This window comes from Anoplopoma fimbria, chromosome 2 (genome assembly GCF_027596085.1).
Source record: "Anoplopoma fimbria isolate UVic2021 breed Golden Eagle Sablefish chromosome 2, Afim_UVic_2022, whole genome shotgun sequence".
Taxonomy (NCBI): domain Eukaryota; kingdom Metazoa; phylum Chordata; class Actinopteri; order Perciformes; family Anoplopomatidae; genus Anoplopoma; species Anoplopoma fimbria.
The window spans coordinates 17,522,757-17,534,795 of record NC_072450.1 but is presented as its reverse complement, the minus strand read 5'-3'; the positions used below and the strand labels follow the sequence as shown (position 1 = coordinate 17,534,795).

General features: G+C 38.1%; 1 protein-coding gene across 1 annotated transcript; it reads left to right on the top strand.

The window, feature by feature from the left end:
- The first annotated feature begins 5,165 nt into the window (after positions 1–5,165).
- LOC129105905 (uncharacterized) lies at positions 5,166–11,446 on the top strand. Its single transcript, XM_054617176.1, has 11 exons — positions 5,166–5,516; positions 6,499–6,588; positions 6,748–6,866; positions 6,943–7,334; positions 7,957–8,023; positions 9,247–9,345; positions 9,578–9,661; positions 9,795–9,854; positions 9,951–10,061; positions 10,675–10,784; positions 10,912–11,446. The coding sequence occupies exons 1-11, from the start codon at positions 5,166–5,168 to the stop codon at positions 11,187–11,189; spliced, it is 1,761 nt and encodes a 586-aa protein (XP_054473151.1). The 3' UTR covers positions 11,190–11,446.
- Positions 11,447–12,039: the final 593 nt, after the last annotated feature.

Here is a 12,039-nt window from a genome sequence, read left to right as displayed (position 1 = left end):
TGGTTGTGTATCCCTCCGCCGAGCTCAGTGACATGATGGTCCCACACAGCAGGAGATGCTGCAGGAGTCAGCACACACACTGCCATGGGACACACTGGTGCACGACATGTCTGTCTCTGCTTTAATAAAAGTGCATCCAATGGAGTCTAGTGGACTGCAGCGTCACAGACATGTTTACATTTGAATGCCTGCAAACAAATGCAATGTATTCCATCAGAACAAAGTATATAGAAAACTTGCCATGTTGTGTTTTTTTTCTGTCAAAGCTGCTATTTCTTATTTGCAAAGTAAATGTTAATACTTGTAATGTAGGTATGTAACGTATGTAGTGTCAGCCTGTACCGATGTGAGGGTGTACAGATTGTAAAGCCTTCTGAGGCAAATAATTGATTTGTGATTTTGGGTTATAGAAAGTAAATTTACTTGAATTGAATTTAACTGAATACAAACTTCTTATCAAAGCTATGTCTTCCTCATTTAGGGTTTGTAATTTCATCAAAAGATGTGTTTTGAGTAATGTAACAGATTATCTTTTGTTTGTTTTTCTTATTTTTCTTGGTGTTTGCAACTGCTGTAAGTGAATCAGTCATATTGGGTGAATTTATACCTTCCTTTGTCATAGTCCAGTAGCCTACAGCATGAAGTTTCTTGAATGCAATTAAATGCTGTTATGGCTGACATTTTCACAGTTATAGGCATTTAGTGTATTTTTTATTCGGTGAATGCAGACAGGTCTGTCTTTCACGCACAAAATTACAATAATGTGCCAGTTCAGAGGAAATGATATATGCATGTACGCATTTATGCCAACATCATGTTTTACAGAAACAATTAATTAGTTAATCAATTTTATTTGTATATTCTCTTAGTAGTGGCATGATTTTGAGTCTGCATAGAGTGGTGAACCATACTGAGTTGTTACTTCATTATTTCACATCACATTACACGCCAAGTTTCTCCTGCCCTTTAGTAGGCTAAACTGGTATGATGCACAACTTTTTTGAGATGGCACACAAAAAAAAGTTCAGTAAGTAACAAAACCTGCACACTTGTTAACTTTTAAAGTGACTGTGCTTTTATTCTGAAGGGTTCAGAGCAGAAGTGGTGTTGGTGTTGGCGGAAACCAGGCGCTCATTTGAAAACAAGCTGGATTTAGTTGTTGTTAAATAAATAAATAAATAAAGAAACAAGGTATTTTTCCCCATGGCTAAACAGCGGGAGAAAACAAACAAACCCTCTGACATTATTCAGACTTCAGCTCCTTTGGCGAAACAATCAAAAGCAGTCCCTCGATCTGAAGAAAGTCTGAGAGCCAGAAAGGAAAGAAAACACAGATAAACATCTCCAATAACTTCACAAGGTGGAGAAAACTAAAAGAAGAAGAGAGACTGCGCACTGAACTTGTGAGTATTTGGTGAAAGCCACATGAGGTCACATTTCTGACAGATAAAAGCCCTGCAGGGCCTCGGTTGTGATATTAACAAATACACATTGTCATTAGATAACTCATATATATCAGGTTGGGTTAAATATAACAATGCATATCTGTAAAAATATACATCCCTTCCTTTGTAGTCACGTGTCTAACTCCTCTTTTCCCTCAAAATGTAAATGCATATCTAAATGTTTAATTTAAAGCACGACTTACAGATGATTTTAAAGTGTAATTCTGTTTCTCATGACCACTTCTTTTATCTGCAGGTGTGTTCAGGGTCAGAAACACGCTTGTTAATGTCAGATTTGACAGCTCGGCCGTGCGATGCTTAATTGTGGTGGTTCCTAAAAACTGCAAACTAAAACAGCCTGTATAAATATTTAATATGTAGAAACACGGCCTCACAGTTTGCTTAAACATTTCCCCCTTTTTCGTCAAATGCTCTTAAAGACCACAGTCCGTAAAACCGTAGTCTGTAAAGCGTAAAACACAGATCAGCGTGGGGACTACTTTTTCCTCCGCGCTGGCGAGAAACCAGACAAGAGGACAGTCTGTAAAGCTTGGTTCATATTGGCCATGGCTGTGGCTTGGGCATTTGCAACGTGTTTAATGAACGTGTCAGTCTTTTAGAAGTCTGCTACAAATGTACCTTGTTTTTACCTCCAGCAACTGCTTTGTGAATAAATTGTTTTTATTTTAAAATCATCTTTTAGGTGTTTTAATTATAAATACATAGACACGCAAATGTTCTTATTTCTAGGTCTGTGACCTATTTTGAAACAAGACATTTTGTTACTGAGTTGATGAGTTTTCGTTACCTACAGTTTAAGTGGATGTATTCATTTGCATGAAGTGAAAGAGGAGGCAGACCTTGACTGAAACTTTTGTGACTGAAAAAGAATACTTGAAACTGAAATTGTAACAAAAATGAGGGTGTGGTTTGTGGCCATGTGTGGTGAATTAGCTTGAACACTTGCCATTGATTTCAGCAACCTGGCTTTGAACCTTTACTCCTACAAGAGCTTTTCTGTAACAAGTTGCCTTAACGGCCCAAAATATGTTTCAATTTCCTTGCATCAAGATAAATCCCATCATTTTGTTTTTGTATCAAAAATTCAGTATGTAAATACACAGAAGGAAATATGTAAAGCAAAGCAAAAAAAACAAGTTATGGACCTTTTGAGAAACAAGTGGGATGCTGGTGCATCACTAGGGGTTGCCCCTCCTATCTTATGCAGATGTTTTATTGTATGAGGCCTGTTAAACCCACAGGAGCTTCAGAACCTTGTTCCCTGTTCAGACCTTCAATCAGTAGTTTCAAGACTAAAAAGTATCAAACTCGATAACAAACTACAAGTGAAGTGGGTTAAGATTGCGCACTTTATCCTTGACTTTAGCACTCAATCGTTGAATGTGGGGATATGGTAATTACTAATCATGTTTATTATAGGTGCTTATTACACATTAGTTATATGAAAAATGTGTCCAATCATTTCATTTCGATAGACCTCGGGAACCCAGTGTTAAATTTGGCAGAGGCTGATAGATACATAGTTACACTACTGTCTTGTCTGACTCGTTGAGAGGCTTGTTCTGAAAAAGGTCACTGAATAAATTTAAGGAACACATATAAAGTGTATATAGGTGTGTGTGACAACTGTTGTAAAACAAATTATTTGTGTCAAATTCACATAACTGTTATGGAGAGGAATTTGCTCTCACCTCACTCATACAAAGTGCAATAGTTAAAAGTGGTTTCGTAAAGATTTTGCATAAAATTTAAAGCTACTATGATGAACGTTATTTTGTGTTGATTTTGGCGGTCCCTGTGGACAAAAGCTGTAGTGATTCAGATCACCAGAGTCTGTTCAGAAAGCTCTTGTTTTAATGCAGACAGTCTGCCCCTCCTTAGTCCTGGTTCTGGTTTTCCTGTGGGTCCTTTCCCTTCAGTGGGGGTCAGCTACTCCGGCCTAGTTCTCCAGCAGCGTGGTGTCGGTTTTTGCTCCCAGCAGAGACCGGCAGAGCAGCAAGGCTTATCTCTGCTCGTGTCCGGAGGAGGAGACACTGCTGTCGGCTGCTGAACTCTCCTCCTCCCACTGAAGCTATGACTGCAGGTTGGAGGGGGCAGCAAAGCAGGATCTGGGTCCGTCGGAGGTCTGGTTGATGCTTGAGGCCCTGCTGGAGTCTGAGTGGAAGGAGTTTCTGGTGAACCTGTATGATTTCATCTGATTTCACCGGAATCTGACCGGGTGACCGCGGTGACAAGAATAACTAACTAGAAACAGACAATCTTCTTGTTTATGATCCTGTTTACTTATAAAGGTCATATAGTAGCATCAGTATTAAATTGAGACTGTTTCATGACCAGTAAAAGTTCCTCACAGTAACTTTAAGAAATAAAGAACCTGGGAATAGCCAGTGGACAACCCAACAACTTTAACTATGTGAAGTTTAGAGGATAGGTTTGTGTTTGTCCTGTAACTCAACAGCATCAAAATGTATTAACAATAAAGACACCTGTGAAGATAAGAGGAAATAACTTGTCATATAAAACAAGTTATCTCATAGGCTGAAACATGGAGGCATGAACCTCTGCCCTGTATTGTTAATATCAGACTGCCACCTGTTGGACAAACTAAGATCACACAAAGTTCACAGGATGTTCTTCACTGATGAAAATATACTGATAGGCAAATTGTTTTAAATATTTGTTGCTTTATTTCCAAGATTTCAGCAATTGGAAATGTACAAATTATTAAACAAGGGACCACACACACATTTCGAATTCGCTGTGAACAGATGTTTCCAAGCTATGTAGTCATTTTAGAAAACATTTTAAATGCACATACAGTTTATGTGCAGGAATTTTCTATTGGTTAAATACTTTTTCTTCCTCGGGGCTCCAGAGTAAGGGCTGCCAGATTACCATGGCTACCATTTTGAGAAACTTGCAACCTAATCTTGACCCAAAAAACAAATCACATACCCGAAACACTGTAGTTCTGAATGCATCCAACAATGGTGGCCTTGATTTCAAGGACAAGCTCTTTTAACAACACATTTTTATTTATTTTTAATTCAGGGCACTCACGTGTGCTTTAAAACAGTTTTTCCCCATTTTCCAGTCATGGAAAACACAAATGTCCAAAGTCAAATGTCCTGGAAAATCTTGTGTTATCCTGGACATTTTTTTTCAACTTTCTTCTATTTTCCTCAAGCTGATAATGAACTTCTAGCCTGTCTATCAGATGAGCTCCCCAAAACCAATAAAAATTGTCATCTGAAAGGGCGATGTTATGTTCAGTTGTCATGGAGATGATTGAGTTGTTATCACTGTATAAAATAAAAGGATGTCAGGAAAATAGGAAAATCAGTGATCTTTGTATTTCAGTTTGCTTACATTTATATACATATATTTTCTTTTATCTTGTTTTTCTTTTACTATGTCTCTTGTTTGCACTATAACCTATGCTGCTGTAATCCTGTCAATGTAATAAAGGATAAAGGACTAATAAAGGATTATCTTATTTTATCTTGTCTTATTGACCACTATGATCCCTGACTACTACACTTCCCAGAATGCATTGCCACAACGTCTGTACGCTCATCGGTCACGTTCACCAATCTCCGGAGCAGACTGTTGTCTGTGCTGAACTCAGACATGGTGGAAGTCGTCAGTCTGTGATCCATCGTTTCTTTCCCCCTGGTCGGTGCGTTCATCAGTGTCACGATGCCGGGGATGTGCTCGGTCCCGGGCTGTAAGGGCTACAAGAAGGCCCGATCCCGTGGAGTCGTCTTCCACTCTCTGCCGACCAGAGACCCTGAGCGATGTAGAAAGTGGTTAAAGGCCATACAGAGCCCCAGATTTGATGAAAATACACCAGTAAGTAAATACGGCAATATAAGAGTGTGCAGCCAGCATTTTAAACCAGAAGATTACGAACCGGACATACAAGCAGAACTAATGAAAACAACTCCCCGAAAAATCCTCAAGTCTGACGTCATTCCGACTATGTTCTCTGGAAGGCAGCACGACAGCGTCATCGCATCTATGACGTCAGATGACAGCAGCAGAGCAGAGGTAAACACTCACCTGTAAGAGGAGGGGATTTTGAAAGAAAGGTAATAAAATATATATAATAAATGCCAAGACCACTGCAGTGAGCGCACAAGACAGAGTTGATCAGTTTATGTCTCTAATCAATCAATGTCATCTCACAACACTTGGTGTTCTGAAGGTAAAGTTATTTATAATGATTAAAATGAACATTTTTCCAAGTTTTGCCTACATTTCTCATTCAGGTGGAAAATAATATGTATCCTTGCTCCTGTTGTATGACACAAGAAAAATATGAGCTGGTGATTTGTATGAATTACAATGTAATTAATGTATATTAATACGCAGTCTTTTCAATATACTCTAACAAATATAACTGACAATAACACGTTTGAATAGGGTTTCAGGTCAGACAAATTTAGCATGGGCATATGTCCTTCCAGGCCGCTATATTTGGATTAAGAAACTGTGGCACAACTTGAGAAATGGCCTTCTTACTGTGAAACAACAGAATATGCATTAGCCCAGATGATTTTAAGACTTTTTACAGGATTCTTCAAATACCTTCTGAACAATAACAAGTGTCATTAAATTACCTTCTTGCTTTTTCAAAATGACTAGAGTTTCATTTTGGTGGAAAACAAACATTTCACTTTGAGAGTTGAATTTAATGGGAACACATGGAAGAGAAAAACTTGAACTTGAGATTGGGTGGAAACTGTAAGGTGGGAAATAACTGTCTACCAAGTGCTTGTATAAAAACATTTTTTATTAATTTAATTAGGAAACAGCTTCCTGTGCAGCTGCTCAAGCCTCTACCACAGTGGTTTCAGGTTCCAGTGTGTTGCAATGGGCCTCTGTGTCAACTTCAGTAAGTATTGTGTAGTAAATATTAAATCCTTTTTTGTCATGTGTTAGTAATTGATTAAGGGGTTTTATGAAATATTTAGACAGTTTCTCTTTTCTGAATAGCACTTGTTACATTTTTTGTTTGCTTTTTCTGTAGAGTCCGAGTACATCTTCTCAGGCTTCTTCCTTGAGTGTCCAAGGTACTGGTGTGGATATCGCATCCACTTCTCCCTCCCTGCCAATTCCTGTGAGTATACACATGACATTGCTAGCCCATTACCTTTGTAAATAAGTAATAATAACACGCTTTCTAAAGTAATGTATGTGGGTATTGTGAACCCTAATTAGTTGAGTTGCACACACAGCTACTTGTAACTAATTTTGATATCTGTCTCTCGCGTCCAAGGTTGCCTCAGGAGCTCCAAGCACATTGTCCCAGCCGCTTAGTCCAGCTGAACTCAGCAAACGTTTGTGCCGTGTGTCATCTGTGGATCGTCTGAGTGAGGGCCTCCAACAAGAGACTGAGTTAAGCTCAACAGCAACACCAAATCAGAGAACATGGAAAAGACTTGAATCAGTCAAAGACTATTGTGAATGACAGCTGTTTGATGGAGCTGTTTAAGAAGTGTCAGACATGTGGACAGCCCATAACCAAAAAGAAGGTGTCTCACTGCGGTGCACAGAAGAAGGTGCGGTGGAGCTGCCTTGGCGGACACCGGGGCATATGGATGTCATCGCCTCACCTGTGGGAGGCATTTCCTGAAATCCACCTCATCACAACTCTTTCAGTTCTTTTTTCTGGAGGCACGTTTACACACTTTAAAAAATGGGCCAAACACATGCACCTTAATTTTATGGGGCATAAAACCTTTTATGAAATTCAAAAGGCCTACCTCAACCCAGAAACTAAACCGATGAACAGGACTGAGCAGGAAGGGATCTTTGCAAAGGGGATCCACCAACAGCTTGAAGGAACTCGTCTTCACATTTCAGGTGATGTTTGCTGTGATTCTCCTGGTTTCTGCGTCAAGGACTAAAACGTTTCATTTCAGGGGCTAGATAAATGAAACTGTGCAGATTTAAGACTTAAAGTCTGTGTACACACAAGTGCAGAAATGCATACAACGTTCAGTTTAGTTAATCCGTGATTTTGTCATTTCTGTATGTTTTCTCTTTATATATCATGTCAGCCTTTTCTTCAAAAAGCAAAAGTCCACAGTTTATCAGACTTATTTTTAAATACTATTTGATGAAAGCGTATGATGGAACTGTTAAAACAAATCACAGAATGTCAGGCTGGTTAGTTTTGTCTTTCTGTGGATTAGAACACAGACTAGTTATTTCATCTTAGTGTGCATGCTGATGGTCAGCTGGCTGATAGCTGAAGTCTTTGCTATGTGTTCAAGTGCAACTTCTAACATAAAACACAAGGAAATGTCAGGGCCCTTTAGATCACTGTATAGTTGTACACATCGCTTCATTTCGGTAAACAGCTGACATTATTGAGTGCATTAATTAATAACACCACAGTATGGAAAAAGACGACTACATTAATGAGCCAGAAACTGAAATCTCATTACTTGTCACTGAATTTCTTCTTGTTTTTACTTTGAAGATCCTCTGAAGAAAATGAAGTCCAAGTCGAGGAGAAGAGAGAAAGGAGCTCTATGGGCAAGGTCAAGGTGAGGCAGCATGTAAAGGCTATACATATCACAAAGGGGAACTGATTCTACACAACCACATCTGTTTACTTTTAATGGAAAGTATTTATTAGCATGACCAACTGTTGTATAAAGTTATCTGTGGGTCAATGGGCAACAATGGAAAGCCAATATAATAACTTAACAAGAGACAAGAATTTTGAAGCAAAAAGCTCATCTTGAACTGGAATTGTGGAGCTGAAAAGAAGTGGGCACGGCAGCCCTAATAACCAGCAATACATTTTTATGCATTATAGAAAATAGATAAATGATCTTGAAATGTTATCCAATGGGATTACAGTTATAGAGAGACAGGCAGTTCAGTTTTTTTTTTTTTAAATGATTCATGGCTTTATTGGATAAACTTCTTAGTTACTTCTAGTAATGGAGTATGAGGTCACAGTTTTCCAGTAAATGTGTAACTCCCCATGAGATCATTAATAAATGAATATATTTGAAAAAACAAGAAGATGATGATGTCAGACCTGCCCCCTCCCTAAATGTCTGACAGATAATTCAGTAAAAAAATATCTTGCACCCCAACCCCTCATGGATTGTCTGCTGCTCACTGGGATGTCAGTACTTGATGGGATGGTGACAGTCACTCCACGATTAAGTTTATTGAACCTTCCACAATATATCTCCAAAATCAGTATGTAATATATTTGGTATATATATATATATATATATATATATATATATATATATATAGTCGTCATTTAATATCTATCATGCCTGTTGAATGCATTGCCTTGTCTTTTTTGTCAGATGTCCTACCATGTATCTTCATCTGTTAGTTCAAAATAAAATGAAAAAAAACATCAATAAAGGTATTTCAAGTTTTTTTTTAATCTACACAACAAAACATTGTGCCTTGATTTCCTGGAAGCCCATAACTCATATTTATTTGTCTTATTTTTGAATAGTATGTATGAAACTAAGGATGTGACTCTTACTATTACAAGGATAGGATTTTACACTCTGAACTGAATCTCAACTAGGTTACAAACAACAGATACAGATAAGGAAGATCTACTCTTTAGTCTTGGTTGCAATACCTGCTTTTGTCACTATTTCATTTAGACAAAATTTACCAGGTAAACTTGAAACAAGTTGACCTGTAACTCAAGCTAAGGACAAGTTTCATGCATGACATTTCCAGATGAGGTTTTGTGTGTAATGCCAGTGTTTGTATTTTTTAACAGTTATGAAAAGAGATCCTCGATATTGATGACCTCTACTGGAACGTGTATGCAAGAGCCTACTGCACTGTCAAGTCTTGGGTGTTTATCAGCCTCTGAAAGGTAAGCAGTCAAAACTTTGCTTTATTTTTTACTTGACACTTATATGAACAGAGCACCCCTCTTATGGCATTTTATTGTTTTGTGTAACTCTATGGCTTCTGCATTGGATCACATTATATTTAACAGGCGTTCATGTTGTGTTCACTGTGTTGGTGTCACACTAGACCGTTAATGTCCACATGCTGAAACAATCCTTAATTGTCAGAAAATGACGCTCTAAATGTGTCTGCAGAGGCAAACAGCGCCAACTAGATGATGTGGAACATCAGAGTGAAACCACACATGTCGCAACAGAGGTGGACTGGCTCCAGGACAGGTTAGTGTTGATCTTTTTCAGAATGTACATATCAGTAGGTTTCTATGTCTGTCAGTACTGTATCAACTTTCCCAAGATACATTGTCACCCTCTGTCTTATTCAATGCCCTTTTTTGTAATTTGTCATTTTCAGTTTTGAGGAGATGGAAGTCACCATTGACGGCGATGAATGCAACAGTGTGAAGAGCCGGCTGTAATTTTGTACTATATTACACAGGATATGTACCGTTATCTAAAATGTTACTTCTGTGGCTTATTTGATTTTAGTATTATTGTTTTTATCTAATAGATCTGACTTGGATAGTGATTTGGAAAACTTTGCAGAAACAACTGAGCTGAATGCTCCAGGAGCTGATGACAGCTGTGATGAAGAAGTCTACGTACCATTAATTCCTCAGAGGTACGTGTTTGTCTTTGATTACACCTCATTTTCCAGAGTCAGGATCTTGAAGTGAATCATATGTACTCTGAATATATTGAATAGAACGAAATTGCTTTTTTTTCTTCTTTATCTTCCTTTAGAAGACATTTCATTTTTTTATTTCTGTATTTCTTAACATCTTTAACCAATTTTTTCACATGTCATTATAGAGGGGGAAGTTGTATTAGCAGTAGCAATGAAAACTGTCCACATACATCTATAAAGTAGAGACAATACAGAAAGTACAGCCCTCTTGCAATGTACTACTGCCATGTACAAGGTGCCATGTTTTTAGTTATCAAATGAAGATGAATCATAAATAGCCTGCTTAAGATTCTAAACAAGAATATGGTTTACTATTTAACCATAAACCCCCTTTTAAACATATTTATTTAGTTTGGCGGGGCTCTTTGACCAAAGAGTGCAAAGGGCAGCAGCTTGAGCCATCCTTGTCGAAACCACAAGATCACACATGATGTGCTGCAGCTGCCCCTCTGTTCCTCTATCCTCCATTATTTTTTTTCAAATTACTTTATCTTTGGATATTTTTTAATAATGCAAACCAGTGTCAGTCTGTTGTCTTTTATTACAGGTCCACAACCTCAGAGTTTTTACTGGAATGTGAAGAAGAGGAGCTGGAGCCATGGCAGAAACCCACTTTACATGTTTGCCTGAAAGAAGAGGAGGACGCTGGAGTCTTTAGTATGTCACTCCAAATGATTGAAGAAACATGTTGGTGTTGAGGTTTTCAAACATTGCAGTAATGTACTCTTTTTCAAACGCAAATAACTAACCTCTTGTATAACTAACCTCTTGTATGTTCTTATAGGTGATGTTCAAACAGACTGTAAGCCGGAGTCTTCATCTCTTCAGAGCTGGTCAGCTTGTCAGCACACACTAACACCTGAGGCCTTTGGTGTTGTCCAAACTTCTGAGGTGAATCAAGTCAGCCTCAACCCTGTGTCCTTATCCAGCGTCCAGAGTCCTGAAGTATATAGAACATTATCTAACCAGCTGCATTCAGACCGGTCCAACTCACAGACCCTCTCATTACTCGTACTTGAACTTGAATCAACTGGAACACCGAAACAAACAATGAAAACTTAACTTTGGTGTGCTAACAGTCATAATGGGTAAGTTCAAAAGGTTTTGTAAATATAATGTGTTATATACAATGCACAATGAATAACATGCAGATTATTTGCACATCTAAGTGACTCTACTGGCTTTTCCATCCTGGCGACAGTCTGGCGAACCCTGCACAAAGCCCCTGTTGCCTCATTTTCCAAGTCCAATTTATAAAAAAGCACACATCAAAAGGTACAGGTTTTATTGTAATATTGTGTACAGTCAAATAAATTATTAAATCAAAATACATTTTCACGTGCTTCATTATTCAAATGCATAGTATGTGTTTATAGTTTCTCTATAATACATTAGGATTTTGTGAGGTCAAGTTTTTAATCTGATAAAACTATTTGAAGTAACTGAAGCGGCACAGAATTGTTTAGTTTACGACCGATGGCTAGCTGTTTAATAAAAGTTGGTCTTAATCTGTGGTTCCCAAACTCTCATGCCCCCATTTGGAAGCCCCTTCCACCATCATGTAACCTGATTGCGTACTTTTATTGTCTCAACCAGTAACATTTCCGGGACAAAATAGAAAGAACATTTAGAAAAAAAGTGATGTTTGTTTTTTATCAAGATATCTTGATAACCTTAATATAGACTTGATAATATCAACCACAGTACTACAGTACATGTGAGCTACAATTGTGCAGTCTCATGTTTAATTCAGAACATGCTGGTCGACGCCAGCTAAGCATTTCTGTTCATGAACTAGATTTGTGGGTCCTTTATCTTGCGCTTGCAAATTACTGATTACCCAGTGACTAATAGCCAAATGGTGGAAACAACATTTGTTAAGTTTGCATACATGAGCAGAGTGTAAAGATAG

Coding starts and splice junctions, on each gene's coding strand:
- LOC129105905 (XM_054617176.1), top strand. CDS start 5,166: ATGCCGGGGATGTGCTCGGTCCCGGGCTGTAAGGGCTACAAGAAGGCC. Junction 5,517..6,498: donor ATGACAGCAGCAGAGCAGAG/GTAAACACTCAC, acceptor CTTTTTCTGTAG/AGTCCGAGTACATCTTCTCA. Junction 9,855..9,950: donor AACAGTGTGAAGAGCCGGCT/GTAATTTTGTAC, acceptor TTTATCTAATAG/ATCTGACTTGGATAGTGATT.